The sequence below is a fragment of the Trachurus japonicus genome, chromosome 24, assembly GCF_045865225.1.
Source record: "Trachurus japonicus isolate A0001 chromosome 24, Traja_1.0".
In the NCBI taxonomy this organism is placed as follows: Eukaryota; Metazoa; Chordata; class Actinopteri; order Carangiformes; family Carangidae; genus Trachurus; species Trachurus japonicus.
In genome coordinates, this window is record NC_140930.1 from 15,183,772 (window position 1) to 15,202,855 (window position 19,084).

At 40.9% G+C, this 19,084-nt stretch overlaps 1 protein-coding gene across 2 annotated transcripts in view; it reads right to left on the reverse strand.

The window, feature by feature from the left end:
* Positions 1 to 1,960: 1,960 nt before the first annotated feature.
* mthfd1l (methylenetetrahydrofolate dehydrogenase (NADP+ dependent) 1 like) overlaps positions 1,961 to 19,084 on the reverse strand; it is a 37,306-nt gene continuing 20,182 nt past the window's right edge. For both annotated transcript variants that reach the window (XM_085770651.1, XM_085770652.1), the window contains exons 21-28: positions 13,872 to 14,011; positions 12,743 to 12,784; positions 10,689 to 10,792; positions 10,294 to 10,471; positions 9,277 to 9,384; positions 9,016 to 9,168; positions 3,354 to 3,472; positions 1,961 to 3,119 (exon numbers count right to left, since the gene is read on the reverse strand). In XM_085770651.1, coding sequence (XP_085626777.1) covers positions 3,383 to 3,472; positions 9,016 to 9,168; positions 9,277 to 9,384; positions 10,294 to 10,471; positions 10,689 to 10,792; positions 12,743 to 12,784; positions 13,872 to 14,011 — 815 coding nt within the window. In that variant the 3' untranslated portion in view covers positions 1,961 to 3,119; positions 3,354 to 3,382. The remainder of the gene's footprint in view (positions 3,120 to 3,353; positions 3,473 to 9,015; positions 9,169 to 9,276; positions 9,385 to 10,293; positions 10,472 to 10,688; positions 10,793 to 12,742; positions 12,785 to 13,871; positions 14,012 to 19,084) is intronic.

Consider the following 19,084-nt stretch of genomic DNA (forward strand, 5'->3'; position numbering starts at 1 on the left):
CCCAAAGTAGCATATTGATAATTCATTATTCAGTCTGCTCATGAAAAATGACAGTATAGTTCCAAGCAGAGGAGAGTGAGCTAAGACTGGGAACCTCATTACAGATGTACAGTACATGTAGATCGATGGGTTAGACAGTGACCTTCAGCATGGCAGGCCTGTCAGCAGTAATGCTGATGTCATCTGAAAGACAAGGGGGTGGGGAAGGAGGAGGTCCTCATTAAAGTGAAAGCCTTACTGGACAGGTCATGATCTCTATTCAATAAAACAGTGACGTAAGGGCACATTAAAGGCATGTTTATACACACACACACACATTTAGAGGCAGTGGTGTCACCGACCTTCACACACAGATACTTTATTTCTATCACGCTTACTGTTACCGACTAATCGCCTTCTGATGGGAATCACTTTGTCCAAACACAACTGGCCTATTATGCTCAGCTCATCACTGGCAATGAAATTAATTCAGAGAACTTCCAGTCGATACTGTGACTGCACATTTAACAAAACAAGTGTAACAGTGAAATGTCGGGAATTGCTTGTGTTTTTCAGACAGACAGGGTTTGCACAAGAATGTGGCCCCCAGGGGCGGTTGATGTCTGGCGAGAGCGGCGTGCACGAGGGCCATACACAGATACTTTGTCACAAGGGCCCCACTCCAGAACAAAATGAGTGAAAAAAAGACTGTTTCAGTGGTTGTGATAATTGTTGAGACCAAATAAAACATTCACACAGACATTTTACCTAAAGATGGCTGAGAATACACTTTTTGAGAAAACATATATTTATATTTTTCAGGTGTTAGAAAAACTTTTAAAACGACAAGGAGCAAAAATGTAAACCTAGAATGTCACATGATAATATATGGTCACACATGTACTCATTTGGCCCAAGACAAGCAATTCACACCCTATTAAGTAATAGCCCATTTCTCCACAGAAGCAATACACAAGGCCAGGTTTCCTGTGTCAGTTTGTCTGTGATAATTTGATGAAATAAAACTTTATTTTGAAATAACTGACCATGTATAAAACATAAATAAGGCAACAATTTAATATGACAATATTATTTGTCAATTCTGAGACGTTTGCTCACTTTGTATTCCAGCCTCGACTCATTGGAGCCATTTTCCAGCCAGAGTGACTCACACACATTCAAAGGGACCTGTCCTTGGTACTGAAATTAGCCAGTCTATTAAATATGAGTGCTAAAAGACAAGCGCTTTAAAAACCCAAGGCTTCAAGCAGAGCGTGTCAGAAGCTCACAAACAACTCCGACATGACCAAACCCGGGACTTTCCAGCACATTACGGAGCAATGACGAAGCCCCCTCCTCATCAACACCACGTCTTCAAATCTGTCATCAGCTCAAAACAAGAGGATTCGGTCCCCCCTCTCCCCCATCTCTCTCTCTCTCTCTCTCTCACACACACACACACACACACACACAGTAAATATGCCGTTGCAGCTCCAGTGTATAAATGAGAGCATTCCTGCAGCCTTGACTGTAGTTAAAGCACCAGATCCTGCCTGGCGAACACAGGGAATAACAGACCGAGCAGGTGTGGAATGCCAGCTATGACAGACACACACATGTGCACACATGTACATTGGCTCCATGTTGCAAACCCAAACACTTCATAATGACAGATGCTGCACCCTGGGGTGCTGCACGGGGGCCCGATCGTTGACTTTTGGGCACATTTCCAACACAGGGGCCGCCCCCCCTCTGCTTGCAGGAATAAAGCCAAACTTGGGGAAAAAAAACACAGGAAAATTAATAGGAAAATGATAAAAAAGTTGTGATGTGGAGTGAGAATTAGACAGAGGAAGGTTTCTCTTTTCTCCTTTGAGATTCATGAGAAAACAGGAAAACAATATATGTATGTGTCAAAGCAACAGATAGGCCGAGCCACAAGTCAGCTGCTGGGTGTAACAAAACAAAAACACTGTTTTGGAGTGAAAAAACGTTTTATTTGAAAGGCTGTTTGACCTCTGAACCAAAATGTTGAACATATCAGAGCAAACAGTGGTTACTTTCTGATCTAATGTTCAGTTAAAATCACAGTTTTGGTCATATTTGACATTTTACCTGTTGTTCATCAGTTGGCAAAGCGGCCAGTTTGCATTGAAAGAGCGTTACATTCGGCAATCTGGATGCAAACCAGCCACAATGTCCGTGTAAGCAATGCACAAAGGTAACTGTATTAAGGCATATAATCTGTGTTTCTCACAGTTTTGACAGCAGAGGCCAGTGACCTCACTTGAAATGAAGACAACCGCTTCTAACAGAATAAAAAAAAATTAGTAAACTTTCATGAAATAAAGCACCAACTTTAAGAGAAAAAAACAAACATGTGCTATATGCTATATGTAAAATAGCACATGCAACATATCAAATTAGTGTGGATACTGTTACTGGAATAAACCCTGAAATGCAAGTTGTGACCAATACAACATGCTGGATATATAGAAATATACCCACTGTATAAACTGTACTTATAGCATCACATAAATTGTTAAAACTAACAATTTCACAAAAATGGCTTCAAAGATATGAATGTAACCTGTAGTGACTTTCACTTGGGCAGTGCAGCAGCTTGGACATTTAGCAGAGGGTTCGGACACTTGAGCAGTCGTACTCATAAGAAAGAGATGTAAACACCATAATGGCTTTTTGTGCGTACATCAGCAATGTAGTTAATAAATACACAAACTGAGCCCATTCCAGTTAAAAAAGATTGAGATGCATATAAATATTGCAGCACCGTATTAAGACATTGAACTTTTTTTCCACACACACAATCACAAAAAAAGACATAAAAAATGTAAAGTAAAAGTAAAATTCATTATGATGAAACTAACTTTGTATATAAAGGTCAATATACAATAAACACCATATGGCTGTAGGAGGTTATCTTTGGCATATCACACACACATGTGCAAACACAGCATAAACTGGTTAATTGTTTGTTTTTCAGAACGCGTTGTTGTGACGTGGGGAGAGTGTGAGCTGCTGGGAAGGGCAGGACAACATTTCCCGTCAGCGTTGCAGCGGATGGATGCGTTTTATGATGCACACATGGAGATGGAGATCTTGGAAACAGAGCACAGAGCCTGCGAGGGGGAAAAACAAGATGATGGATTTGAGTGAGAGTGCGTGTGCGTGTGCCGCTTCGCAGACCAGAGCCTTGGCAGTGAGTGAATGTGAGGTAGTAAAGTGAAAACTCCAGGGAGGACATAAAGTTTCATGTAACAAGTTGTACAATAATAACTGCTTGTAAAACACGTCTAATGACTAAACGCCAACTCCTTTAGTAACTCTGATTGAATGTGTGTTTATGACAATACCAATATGGATTTCTTTAACTGGAGCGCGCTCAGAAGAGTCCAGTGATCTCCTCCGTGACCGGGTCAAGGTCAATGTCGTAGAAACAGGGTCGGGTCGGCAGCCCAGGCATGGTGCTCATCTGGGGGAAAACAGCAACAACAACAACAATGGAGGGTCAGAAGTTTGTTTAAAAGCTGAGAAATGGAAAGTAAAACCAAAAAAAACAAGTTGCCTTTTCATTGTCAAATGCGTATTTAATCCATCTATTGGCTCAGGTTGGTGCTGCCAGGATTAGCTGAACAATACTCGCAGCTGGTTCATAATGCCAGTGACAACAGCGCTAAAAAAGATTATAATGTATATAATAATAACAACTAAAAGCTCCATTTAAAGCCTTTACCACAACACAGCTGTTCTACACGGAGAGAGAACCCATTCACATTTTGATTTTCATACTTCTTCAATGTATACGAGACAGACGGGAGTGAGATCAACGCCCTCAGGTTCAATGACTATAATCTAGACTCATTTAACCCCAGAGAGACAGATGAGCAACATGTTGACAACCTCCACTTTAAGCAGTGATGAATCTAGCCACAGACAAAAGTTGCCTTGTTCTTTTTTGTCTGCAAAATATAGGAAACAAAGGCCGCCTTAAAGATATGAGGAGGTGTAGGCAGTGGTAATATCAGGAGGAGAGGGATTCATGCTCTCCTGGCTTGTTTAAGAATCACACTGAGTTTTGATTTTGTCCAGTAAGAAGCTTAACTTTCACATCCTGAGAGCTTTGATCCAGCACAGACATCCCAGTGTACAATAACTTAACAGCAACTGGTGTCTAAAATAGTGTAAATTCACAGTGTTTGAGTTTCTTGAACTGACAAACAAAAAAATTATAATATAAAGTATTTCATATATTTCCAAATTTGTCAATTAACGCTCCCTGTATGGACGAAACTGCAGACAAAACTTTAGTGTTCTCGTATAGACTGTTACATAACACCGACTCCATTCACAACACATTTAAAAGGATGGCGTAATGGAGACTTGTCCCCGTGCTTTTTGTCCTCTACAGTATCTGTCTGTGTGTGTGTGTGTGTGTGTGTGTGTGAGGGAGACAGAGATAATGCTATAGCCAGCTTCCATCAGGGAGAGAGCCATGTGCAGCTGATGGCGGAAATTCTCTGAAATGAAATTTGTGACTCGAACAGGATCGAGCATGTGAATGGAAGCTCACAGATAATGAGAGGGTCAGATATGGGCTGCAGGTTCTGTGAGTAACGTTGTAACGTTGTAATTAAAGTGTTTTCTTTCAAGTTTCACGCGCCAAAAGAAATGTAAACCTAGATTTTCCAGTCAATAAATGTGTCACTCCAGTGTTTGTTGTTTGACAGATTAGAAAGAAGGAAGTGGTTTGCTCACTACAATTGATCAAAGGCGACTGTGTGACTCATAAAAACACTTTCTTGTCCCAAAAACCCGCTCGTATCATCCCGTCTGACGCTGAAAAGTAAATTATCTTGCTCATTACACGGGGAGCGACATTCTTCGCGTGCCTCCTTGCCTCTGACCCAGGGCCAGTTTTATGGGCCCATTAGTGGAAATGAGACAGGAGGAAGTGACCAGCCAATTTCCTGTCTGAGGGAACGTGGCTGCGCAAGCAAATGAGGGGACAGGACAAGCGGTACACGCTCGGCCGGTGTGACAGAGCGGATGTTATCTGCTCATTGTGACTGAGGTTACATGACACTGAACTGACCGATGGGGCTGTAACCACAGATGACTCAGATGATGAGTGGAGTTAAATGAAGTCAGTATCACTGAATTACATTCTCTAATGTAATCAAATAAAAACTGTTTTCATAACTACTTCATTTGGATATTTTAGCAGAATGATGTCCGTACAGTACGAACAGGAGTCTGTGATATAACAACTTGTTTTATAGGCAATCAATTTCCACAATTTCCACACTAACACTATGATACTAGCAGATTAACTTTTAGGATTGGGTGCAAACACAGGATTTTAAAAAAGTTTTTAATTAGACTTTTCTTGTGGAAAATCCCAGTCTGACCGAGAATATTTTACATTGAGGAGTCTATTCAAAGTTGTTATAGACTTCTAACTGATATCTCCTGATTGAAATTTGCTTCATTGTTTTGGTTCTCACTCAGTATTACATCATGTCCTTGTGAGCCATACCTGTCAAGCCACTTTATGTCCAATAAGACTAGACTATGCATGGTATTTGTTATATATCATACTGTAAGTGTGTTAAATCCAAACCGCAAATTTAATTAATCATCATTATTTCATTAAGAATCATTAAGTAAAGAGGTGGTGCTGATGAAATTTCATGTTGAAATGTGGTTGTAAAGTCTCTTATCTTTACACATCAATATTAATAAGCATCCATGTATCCATCCTAATAAAGAAAGTACGGCTGCAAGTGAGAAGGATCCTCCACCGCTCCTCAATGAGATCACTTCAAATGCTAAAATGAAATGGACGGGGTTTACAAACTGACTCAATGACTCAAAACAAAAACATTCAGATTCACAAACAGCCTTTTTCTACACACCTCTTTATAAAATAAAATGTTAAGCTGCGTATTTAACTATGAAAAGATGCTAAAACATGAAGACAAACTGTCGAGGCTGTGAAAGCAACAAAAGCCGCTCTGTTCTGCTGGACCTCCTCTCAAGCCTGAGAACAAGTTGGCACTTGCAAAAAAACACATAACACTCCGTGGCTTAAGTTGGAAACTCCACTTGGCCAAATAAGTCCCCCCATTATGCCCACACACAATGTGCTTTTGTCGGGGAAAACCCTGGAGGAGACAATGTAGCTGGATTTCTACCCCCCGTCCGACTTCGGAGAAGAGTCGCGGTCAACAAAAAACGGCACAGTCGCTAAAGCTGAGGATTGAGGAGATTATGAAATCAAAGTCGTGAGTAGAGACTTTGAGCCATTTGAGATTAATGGCCCGTTTGACGGAGGGGAAAGTGTGAAATTAGGCAATTCAATCAAAAGTCAAAGTGACGCTTCTCATGTTGACTGTATTATCTAATGGAGACACATTCTTGGCTCCGACTCATCGATGGATAAACTGCCTGGTGACTTGAAAGGTGGAGCTGGAGGGATGAGACTGGAGAGTTCATGGGTTTATGCTGAACTCTCACCTGTGAGAGTCAAACAGCTTCCACCGAGGAAGCACTTTGAACTTCACAGTGACAAGCTGAAAACATTAGTCTGCTTTCTGAAAGACAAAAGTCGTGTTTAGGATGATAAGTGTAATTTAACTGTTATGTTCACTGTGGAAAATTGACTTAAAGTAGGTATGAGATGTGAAGCTGCGGAGACGGAGACACATGAACTGTACCCTGATGCCGTGTAAATTGTTACGCATTAGTTTTACTGTAACTTAAGGATGAAAGCCTCCGAGATACAAAATAAGCCTGAGTTAACGGAGCTTGACGCACTTGACTTTGTTGACCAAAGTCAGGAAAAATAAATTAAGATCTACTTTTATCTCGTGTGTGCTTTCTTTCATATACGCAATCACCGCCCTTTAACCAAATGTACAGCTTGTTAACCATTATCCAGCTGTGTGACCATGTGGAATAATCAGGAAGGGGCTTTTTATAAATCTGAGCTGGTGCAGTGGAGGTTGCTCTGACGGGATATGAACTCTACAGAGATCTATTGTTCTGCCTGCGACCCCTCCCTCACATATCTGAAGAGTGACATCAGCCCCTTCCTGATTCTTCACCCTGTAAAGACCCTTAACCCAGCCCTCCATCTACAGCCCCCCCTCCTCCTCCTCTTGTACTCACGCATTCACCGCCTCAGGAGTTTTGCAGCTGAGCTCTTTCCACATCTTTGAGTTATATTAAGCATGACCTTTGGGTCTGTTACCAATATTTATTGATAAATGATGATATGAAATAGCAGCTACCATCATCACAGAGACACAAAGTATAAATGAAACCTTCAATCAAATCAACACTGCCTCCTCTGTGGCAGCTTCTCCTCCACTTGCTTCACATTTTCCCAAGGAGAGTTTTTCCTTTATTTGCATGTTCTACAATGAAACGTTGATACCTTATCATTTTAACCACATTTCTGGCTGCAGCTAGAGATGGGAGCAGCCCTGGATACTTGGCTCTCTCTAACTCTAAAATGGATCTGTGGATCAGTCTGCCAGACAAGAGGTTACAGCTAAAGAGTTCAAATAACTATTTGGAGACTCCCGTTTGGGTTATAAGTCACAGTTCAAGGGTCGTCGACGTGCCAGCGGCTCCGTGGGCCACAGCAGATCAAAGGCTCGGCGGGGAGGCACACCAGGACGCCGCTACCCCTTCCCAGCATGCCCCAGTGTTTGACCAAGCAGCCTCAGCCTACCAGAGCCTCGCCCTCGGGGAACACTGGTGAAACAGCGGGAGGCACGACGCTCAGGAAGTGGCTTCCTTCCTGTCCGGCCCATCATCATCATCAACCAAGAGGCTGCAGCGAGCCAAACTCGGCTCCACAATAATATGGTCTGCAGGAAAAAGCAGGGGACGGACTAAAACCATAAATACTGCACAGAGGTGAACTCATGGGAAGGATGAAGGATGAGGGGATGCAGCACCTGCAAGACCTAATGATCGTCTGTGGACAAACGGCCACAAAGCTGTCAGGAGTGATTGAAATAGCATTTCTGCAATGACATAACTCTGAAAATGTGCCTCAATTCAGACAAAAACCTCCTCTCCTGCAGGAAGCCTCAACCCCACAGCAACAAACCACATCCACGTTTAACTGCACAGAGGTTGCGATTCATCCCGAAGCGTCGATTGGAGCTTTACATTAACTTTTCACCACGTGCAGCCGAGCTCAATTCCTGTCCACAGCCCCCAGCGATCAAAGTGAGTCGCAGGATATATCAGTGTTTGAGCTTGATATTACAGTAACAAGGTAAAGGAAAGGGCGCCAGGTTGATTAGATTAGGTGAGGTAAATTAGATTTACCGTCTTGTGCAGTAAATAGCCGTTCATAGCTGCTTTGACACTTGGTCACTCAACTATATAGACGCAAAGTTTTAAACACACACTCACGGAAACACCCCAACAAACATCTGTCCATCCTTATCGACCAGGAAATTCAAATTTTATTTATCCTCAATTAATCCAGTTATCCTTATCAATATTTAAGGAAAACATTGGTGTAAAAAGAAACAAAAATAACTGGCTCAGAACTCGGAAAGAAATTAGTTTTGACTCATGGGAATTCATCCACAAATCATTTAGCCCTGCTCCTAATATTTGATTTGATATTGATCGTTAAATGTCTAAATGAATACAACCCTAAAATTATCCTGGGAATTTTGAAAAATAAATGAGTTATGCTTCAGAAATTCATCAAATATTGAGTACCGATATAACGACATAAATTAGGAGGTTGTAATCAAATGATCCAGTGAGTATTTGTAGAAAATGCAGGATACTTTGTTCCAGAGTGTGATTGAAGACTCAATAATGCTCTTGTTTCTATTTCTCACTCGACGGTAACGGCACAGACAGTTGATTGTAAATCAAAGTATATTCTCAGATGAAACATGTGGAATGTGACCGTGACTTATGCACGGACAATGAAGTTAGCATTAGTCTGCACTTTCCGTGCTGTTGCACAACACATACCGTTCCCACGAGCGGGTAGATGAAGCCCGCCCCGACGCTGGCTCGCACGTCTCTGATGGGCAAAACGAATCCAGTGGGCGCACCCTTCTTGTCAGGCATGTGGGACAGGGACAGGTGGGTCTTGGCCATGCAGACGGGCAATGAAACATAGCCCTGGATATAGGGGGAAAATGATTTTAATGGTTGACGTGAGTGGGAGAGAAAGGAGATAGAGCAGGATAATCCCTATCTTGCGTGAGATGGTCGCAGCAGTGATCTCACCTGTTGATTGTAATAGTCTATCTTGGATTTGGCTGCTGGAGACAGCTCGATGTCGTCAGCCCCGTACACTTTCTGGGCAATCGTTCTGATCTTCTCCTCTATTGGCATCTACAAGACAGACAGTGCATCAGAGACAGGTGGACAGGGGGAGGGAAATGGGGGAAATTAGATTTAGCAAATACACATTCATGTGACTTAAGGGTTAAAAGAGTTTAACAGAGTAAATTGAATCACTCAACATGTTTAACTTGCACTCATTGACTCTTATCTGCGGTCAGACATCAGCAAGATCAGTCGCTTCAATCGAAACATGCCACGCTATATCTTTAGAGCCTCAAGATCATACACAATAGTATCTGCAGCCATACCTCTCATCTGGACATCAAGAAAGCAGCTGTGTGAATGCGAGAGAAACAAAACACACGGCACGCCCACCATCCCTTCACTACACACACTCACTGTCAGATATAATGGGAACTACAGCTGCTATTAAAACGCTATCACTCACTGTGCACCATTATCAAGGCAGGGTATTGCGACACCTTTCTAGGATCAACATAGTGTGCAACGCTGCACTTAGTAATTCTCTCAGTTCACCGAATCTGTTTAACTGGACCTCAGCTGGATTCATTAAATCAGAGCTGGACCCGCTGCTCTCCACTTGTTGGATTCTTGGTATGCAGGCACATGCGTTCTGTCAATAGGTGCACATGAAGACGCGCACAAACATACGTCAGTGTAACAGGATCAGTTCATTTACGTCACGCCTTCCCGAACTCACTAACTCAAACCAGCTGATGTTTTCTTTTTAACCTACACATTCTCAGGCTCGGCTCCTAAAAACAACATCGTCACTAACGGCAAAATAGCAAAGTCAGTAAAAAAAACAAGAGAAAAAAAAAAGTATGAATGCAGATACTGACCACTGCATGTCGCACAGGAATCAAACAAAGATATCAGATATGAAGGACGCAAACACATAACATGCAGTTTTGAATTTACAGCACCAGCTCTCACCTCTGTGTTGTACAGGAACTGGAAGTTGCTGGGTCTGCTGGCGGCTTCGTTCACAGCCTGGGCCAACTTTAAAGACCCTCGCCCGCCCTGTGACCAGTGGTGACATGGCACGGCGTCCGATGCCCCACTCTCTTTTGCAATCTCACACACGAGGTCGATTTCAGCCTGGGTGTCCGTCCTGAAAAAAAACAAAAACATAAGCAGTGCTTAGCAGCTATTTTATATTATATCATGTGTATTTGCAGACTTAGCGGCGGAAATGTGAGAGTCCATTAGCTCATTGAACCGCATTGTTTGGTTCTATATATCAAATTACTGTATACTCAATATACTCAATATACTCAATATTGCAGAAGTACTGTGTTTTTGTGGATGTGTGTGTGCATGCATCTCACTTGAAGACATTGACAGCCACCACGACCGGTACCCCAAACAGATGTGCGATCTCGATCTGCTTCCTGAGATTGCTACGGCAGCCGCCTGCAACCAGACTCAAATTCTGGGAGGAGGAGGAGGAGAGACGGAGGAAAAACAGACAGGGCAGAGGTCAGGAATGCATGATTGTAATTCAATTGAATTTTAAAAGACCTATAAAATATACTACAGCTGGCAGCCCGCCAAAGGCGTCCAACCATCAGCACATCATGATAAAAACTTGGACAGGGAACTGCAGCATCAGGATTCCTCCCACTTCATAATTCATTAATCATTACCGATAAATCAGCGCCACTTTTTCTCCCACCAGTTGACTCCTGTCACATCTCTACGGTCCAGGCACATAAATTCCCTTTAAGTTACTTAACATCTATAGAAGTTCCTCTTATATTGAACAATAAAATCTAAAATTCTTCAGTGTCACAATGAAAAAGGCAAATGCTACAGAAAGTGTTTTTACAGAAAAGCAGAACACTATTAAAAACCTCTTTTATTATAAAAAAAAATACATTTACTGGAGATTTCTACTTTTGCTCTCACCGCTGAGTAGTTTGCAGAGATGTAATTTGGAGGGTATGACAGGAAATCCGTAATTCCAGTGAAAGGTTAGTTAAATTGACCTCATTTCCTATTTCCCCATTGAGTAGAAGCTGTCCAAATTAATGGTTCAATCCAAATATATGCCACCAACTACTTTGTAGTGTTAACTTAACAGCATCTTTTGATGTGGTTTGTTGTCGTCTTTGAAGTCATTGAACTTGGTCTGGTAATGTACTACACTATAGAATAAAGCTGTCACAGTATCCTGGTATGCACAGTTACTCATTAATCCTTCTCATATTTTAAACCACAACGTGCAGAACTGCAGTTACTCCAAAGCACATTAACAGCATATTCATTCAACTACTCTGAGATTGACCACAGTAATCCAATCTTAAAACCCGTGTGTGTATGTGAATGAGCGTGTGTGTTAGTGTGTGTGTGTGCAGCCGCAGGCTCAGAGCAGAAAGGCCATACAGGTCCCATAAATTCATTTCCCTGGCTCTGTTTTCTCCAGTACTTCTGGTTCTCATTATAAGCTACACAATTAACTTATACTGCTTCATTATTTACTCAGCTGAACCTGCCTCAGAGACCAGTGATTCTATCCAGATATGGACACATACATACACACACACACACAGCGAAAGAATCCCACCTCCACTCAGCTCGGGCCCACATACCCGGAAGAGGTTTCTATTTGTGCTGTTAATCGAATGAACGCCCATAACCATGTTAGTGGGCGATGTATTTGTGCATATGGGTGGGGAATTAAATGTCAGCGAGAATACAGCTGGAGGCCCGAGGCAGAAAGACCGAATACAGTTTGAAACTTCCCTTTTATTGCATCACACGCTAATCTCTCGATACACGTGTCAAATCATGGCTCACTTCCCCAAGTTCGTCCTGACCCTGTACCGAACACACCACAAAGGATGCACTCACTATAAGAGATTTGATAAGTGAAATGTAATATTGCGCTCACTGTGCTGCTGCACTCCCACCTAACGGGCCGGCTCATGTCTTTACAGACAGTCAGGGCAAAGGCAAAGGAAACCCTCAGGGAATTCTGGGAATGTCCACGGCCACAAAGCTACATTAAAAGATGTGGTGTTGCCACCCATGGCTGTCCTTGTGGCTACCAGTTAACTCAAAAACACAACACACAGACCCACCGACAAACAGCGTTATCTTAATGAACACATGATTGTCTTATAATTGATGTCTTGCTAGGGCCAATTAGTTTAAAGAGTTTTAATTGTCTAGCAAATGTCTTGTGCTTTACCGCTAAATGTAATAAAAACAGACAGAGGCAATTAGCATAACTGGATTGGAAGTGATGACACAACTCACCAAATCCCCATCTTAAAATATTCTCCCACTTGTTTCTTTTTTATTTCAGTGTGTGTTTGTGCATGCTCTTATTGTTGTATATAGTGTCCATGAATGTGGCTTTACAGTATATGGCTCTTACCTCATCAATGTACTCTTTAGGAAGGGGTGCGCCTGCTGACACCTGAAAAAAAAGACAAATAATCACATACTTCAGAAAGGTTTCTTTGCCGTTTACTTTTTTTTATTGACAAGTCTATAAATAATTTTTTCTCTTCTTTTTTTAACGATTCAATAGAAAAGCCAGTAACTCCTGCTGTTACGTGTTGTGGCATTGATTCATTTCAGTGAACAAGATGCACGCTGGTAAATACCAAGAAATTTTAAGCAGATTTCTGTAATTGTTTTAATTTTATGAACGTGGTTGGTTTCATGGGGGAATGCAAAAAAACATCTGTAAGTCTCAAAATCAAACCAAAAGACTTAATTGTCCCACATGTTTGCACTTGCGCAATGCACATACAGTATACTGTCCATATTGTTTAAACAGAGAAGCAGCTGGTCATCTGGTCTGTCAGCAGGTCTCTAATTGACAGATCTCAGTCCAGATCCATATAAAACCTATAATTTGTTAAGAATCATTACATTTCGACAGAGCATAATTCAACCAGCACAGCTTTTCTAGATCCTCACGACACTGGTCATGTGATGCTACTCAACCAATCATTGCAGACAGACACACACAGTGAAACATGACATTGGAGAAATAAGGGAGGAGAGTGGGAAATATTAATTGTTTATGATAATATAAAAAAAGCTGAGTGCTTGGTAACTGTAAAGAACAAAACAGAGAAGTCAAACTATCTGTATATTACTGTATAAATATATTATTGGACCTCTTTTAATTAACTTTGAATATAAAAATAACTTTAATTGACTGTATAAAATGTCTTTTTATTGAGTTTTGGCTCAATAAATTCAGCAGCTCTTGTGAGTGACCATTAAAAGTATGTTATGGGTTATGTGGGGTGATGTGATTGTTACTGTGATAACAGTGTCACATGCTTGTCTATGATGTTGAGCACATTAATGCCACCGATTAGTTAATTCCACTCCATGAGGGGTTATGTATGGCTCCACGTTGTGCTATTTTAAGACGGATTACGGAGGGAAAAACACCAAGAGGAAGGCAAAGGTGGCCTTGTCCAGTATAATACATATACGTCAGTGAGTGCAGTGTATTATGGTATAAAAGCGTTGTGGGAACTTACATTCGGACCTCCTCCATGCATCTTCAGCGCACGGACGGTTGCGACCAGCACCACCACGTTAGGCCTCAAACCTGACGCTCGACATTTGATGTTGAAGAATTTCTCCATCCCGATGTCGGCTCCAAAACCAGCTTCAGTCACTGAGGAAACAGACGAGATAAAAACACTATAATGCACATTCATATACTCACCGATATCTATTTATGCATTACGAGATGCTGCAACATGTAAACGTAAGTCAGTTTTAAATATATTACATTTGCAGCACCGCTGGCTCTAACTATTTAATGTATTTCAATGTCATGTTATGACTTCAGATGACCTCACAACACCTCTTTACACATGCGTGAGCTCAGTTCATGGGAATCATGGGAATAAGGAGTAGGTCTGACTGTGTTTGTGTCTGTACAGTAATGCTGTTTTTGAGTAATGGGTTCACTGTAAGGACTCTCAAGGAGACAGAGGGCCCCTGAAATGGACGGCCCTACACACAGGCCTCTTGAACATGCTCCAAACTAAGCAAATAGTCCACCTGGTATGACGGCCTTGTTAAGATAAGGTTTCCTGTTACTGTTGTTATGCATGTGTGTGTGTGTGTGTGTGTGTGGTGGGATTGTGAGTATGTGTGTGTGGCACCATTGTTCCCAAACTCTTGCTGGGGGCCAAAACGAGAATTTCAGAAAAAAGCCAAAGCTTAATGTCACATTTAATTTGTTTAGTGAGGTTTTAACGATTTCTGACGCATTTCCCATTTATTGCATTTACTGCCAGCTTCACCGGATGGGAACGCTGTCATTGGAGCCTGGTGAGGAAAAAAACAAACTGTAAATATGTTTCCAGAGAAAAAGCTTTTAGTGCTCGTTTGGTGTTTGCTGTACAGAGATGAGACACTCATGTGACACCAAACTAATCTGAATAAACTTAACTACAACATCCCAATTTCTTCCTCTGGGCCACGATGGTGATAAATACTGAGTGGCAGATTGAAACAGTCTGAGCTTCATGAACTCTTTATGACCACCAGAGAAGACCAATAAAGCTGTCAAGTCCAGTCTGACTTGCTGTCAGACTGAGGAATAAAGTTTGTTTTTATATTTGCTAAATAATGTAGATGAGTTACTACTAGTCCAAATGACTCATGGTATATTGGTAACAGCTGAACCCGACGTGGTCGAGAGCTGAAATCATTTGCTTTGATACAAACTGAATGAAACAGACTCTTTATATGTGAATGAGTTTTTGTAACACTGTAAATCACACAATGTAATCTGTTTAAAAAATAAAACAATAAAAACACTTACGTACATGCCTTTAACCTTAACCTTGTGTGATTTATATATACACTTCAAAAGCACAGAGAGGAAGAATCATAATAGGTAGATAATATTAAAGGAAAGAATCTGGGAGGTGGTTTGTTTAGAGGATGAGGTTTAGTACTGATATTGTGATTTTATTATTGTAATAAAGCTTGACTGGCTTTTAAGTTATATCCCACTTGGGAGGAAGGTCATAATGTTACTCACTCATCTTGTTATAAATTACAGACAGACAATCCTCCATGACTGTCTGTCTGTCTCTACTGGCAAAGGTGTCTGCTGTGCGTGGGCAGCCTGTTTACAGAACTCAGCAACCAGCAGTAAATTTGATTGAAAGGATGATAATGAAAGGAAGTCAGGAAACAAACAAAATTAAAGTGATAAATGATGCGTTTGTCATTTTCATTTATGTGCATGGATGCACAGGTTTTTTTTTTTCTGTACAATAACTACACAGTGCATAAAGCATAGTTACACTCTCACAGCTGCAGAAATAAATTGCATTAATTATTTTCCATTTTTATCGATTCTAGATGTAAAAGAATTAAATTGAATAAAAGAAAATCAAATTAGATCATATTTCTATTGAAGCAAGTGGTCTAAAATAGAATTACTATGAAATTCAACAAACAAGAAAATTACTGAAAACATTCATTGTTTGACTACAAGAGAACATCATACATATGAGGCCTTTGGTAAGAAAATAACAGTTCATTAGAGCTTAAAGTGTGACACATGATAGATCACAAGTCTTTGAGGCTTCAGTAGGAAAACAACTGTTTCCATGCAGAAATGCTTGATTCCACTGTTTTTGCATTTCTGTATTACAATTCAATTTATTTCCCCAGAGACAAAATGTTAAAATGAAAAAAAAAAGACTTTAAGGGAGAACAGAGGTAGAAACAGAGAGATGAAATGGAAAAGTAAATTACAAACTTGAGAAATTCCTCTGGGGTAAAAAAAAAAGGATAAGTGAAAAATGAAAAAAACATAAATTTATTACTAGGCCGTAACAGTTTCTGCGATTGCAAAAGGCACTGTGAGGCAGAAAATGTGGTTTGAGGAGCCTTGGCTGCATCATCTCCATGATCCCAACAAGGCTTTCTGAGTAAAGAGCAACAAATAAAGCCTGAGGGATGAGCACAAGAATGTAAGTCGACTTTGTTTGGCCACAGACCGCTGACAGAGTGTAGTGTTTCTCATTAGCACCACACTGGAGCTTTGGCTCTGTGTGCAGAAACCGCCTGCCAATAAAAACCAAAGTCTTAGACACACTGTTTGTGGATATTTCCATGAATTGTGTGATCACAGGCGTACTCTCACACCACACCATGCAAATTGAGCCTGATCGGAGCACGTTCGGAGAGGTACCATTAACGACAGCAAAGACAATAAAACACGGTTTCTTTCTCCCGCCACATTACACCCGGAGCAGGAGAGTGACCCCAGAGGATGTCATGAGGAAACACTTGCAAGCTTCCTGTTCTGCGTGACAACCTTGAACTGCCCAGAGAGCATGTGGGGGAGAAAAGGTCGATGTTGTTGGAAAATGGTTCCAGAGAGAAAGAGAGAAAGAGAAAGAGAGAGCTGAATGGTGTCAAAGAATTGGTACCAGCACCAGGGCCAAGAGCAACAGTAACAGAAACGCTGGAAAGTAGGCTAGATCAACACGACCACCTACTTCCTGTTAAGAATTTTCCACAATAAGCTTCATGCTGTTCCTCGGAGTGAGGGCTACAACTCATGTTTCTTATTGTTATTGATTAATCTGTTGATTGTTTTTACAACAAATCATGGTTTATCTTTGCATGTTATGGTTTGTAATTGTTGGTCAGACAATTTACAATGTAAAAAAGTGATAAAACAGCAAATCTGTATATACAGTATGTTCTTTCACCTTGACCTCCAGCTTTAATCATTAATTCGAAAAAGAAGTTATAAACGCCGCCTTTTCTTGTATGGTGGGAATTTAGAAGAAACAGCGATTCAGTATCAGTTAAGTTAGGCTAGTCCTTATCCCACAAATAATTAATCCCAATCCCAAATCCCAAATCCCAAAAGAGTTAATGACCAGTTGGACTAAAAGTATAACAGATACATTTTAAGATTTCCCTGGACTCATTTGGTAGTATTGCAAATTCAATTCACTATGTTGAAACACATGTTACAGCTGTGGCTGCGTTTTCACATCACTATGATTAAAAACAAAACTTCTGTGGTTGAAAATACTTGAGTAGCCTACGTGCTGAGTTCTCGCCATTTCTCAGCGGCCACTTCTCTAAAAGCCCAGATGATTCGTTCGCTCTAGCTTGGGGAGGCTTTGCGGTGTGGGAAATCTTACACTAAGTCGGTATCAGGGGGGTTATCTGCGTTCAATACTCCAGACTGTTAATGATACAGAAATCCTTCACATCTGGTACGAGGAATTCATCCCCGACCAGCCCCCTCTCCGATAGCAGCGTTTCTCCATTTTAAAGTCCAGATTCCAAAGTGACTTGAAAAACCCCCACAATAATACCGAGCATGATGAAGCATGGCCCTGAGTATGTTCATACACACCCTGACAACCACTCACCGAGTTCATAAAGAGTTCATCTGCTTCCTTTGCCACATGAGAGGAGCTTTCTGACATAATTAAACTGAAGTGTACACTAATTGGGAAAACACTGTGAAGTGATTGGGTCTTTTTTTGTAATTTCACTGCCCTGTTCATCAAGTTGAAATCTAGCAATGATATCTACATCAAGAAAGAGTAAGATGGGGTCAGGAGACAGGAGCAAACTGGTCTACGATACAAGATTTTTAGTGCGGAGAACAGGAAACCAGCTGTTGACACACTATGGAAGTATCACCTTACAAAGTTGACAGGGCAAACAACTGCATACCTCGTGAATACAAATCTGATACTTACATGAATTTTTTGCTATTGTTTGGTCTCCACCAACTGCTGGGAAAAACATGTGGCTCTTCTGTGTTCACCAACTACTGTAATCACTAACACTAAATGCTGATCTGAGCATGTAGCCTGTACAGCATTTGGAAATTGGATGGTTGAGATCAGTGAGGGTGGGAAAAAAGACTTGCAAGAAGTCAAACTAGAACAATAAAAGGAATATCCTCAATATTAAAAAGTCATTTGTTCATATGAAAATACTGATTAGAGACGCTATAAACAAAACTCCAGGTTTGCTGAACACATTTGTTGAAGAAAACTAGTTGAACTGGGAAATAAAAAACAAAACCAAGTCCATTGTACATCTGTTACATGTATGTGTTTTCCTGGTTTAACTTGAACCTAAAGGACTCCCTAGACTATAGCTTGTGCTAAGAAGAGCACAATAGGTGACTACATACTACCAAGTTTCAGTTTTCCCCCATAAATATGGTAAATTATTTTAGTGTTTTCTTTGTGTGAAATGGCAATTATGAATTTTTTTGGGGGGACAAGTAGAAATTAAATCATAACATGGACATAAAGCCCAACTTTAGATCTCAATCATCATATATCATATCTTATTACATCATATCATATACAGTGGGTAAGTATTTGATCCCCTGCTGATTTTCCTTCTTTCACTGAATGAATGATAACCTTTATATGGTGATATTATTTCTGGATTTTTTTTGTTGCTAGTCTGTCTCTTTCTGTTAAAATAAACTTACCATAAAAACTATAGACCGACCATTTCTTCGTGGGGGAGTAAACTTACAAAATCAATCTTTATTACTAGTTAGTCATCAGTGGTTCCAACTAAGAGAAGGCAACGTCTGTAGCATCAGAGAAAAGAAATGAGGGAGTGTGAGACAGAGGGGGGGTCACGCATCCCAGCTGCCAGAGGAGGAAAAGGAGGGAGGCTGAGTTCCTGGCATACCTGAGAGTCAGGTAACAAACACACA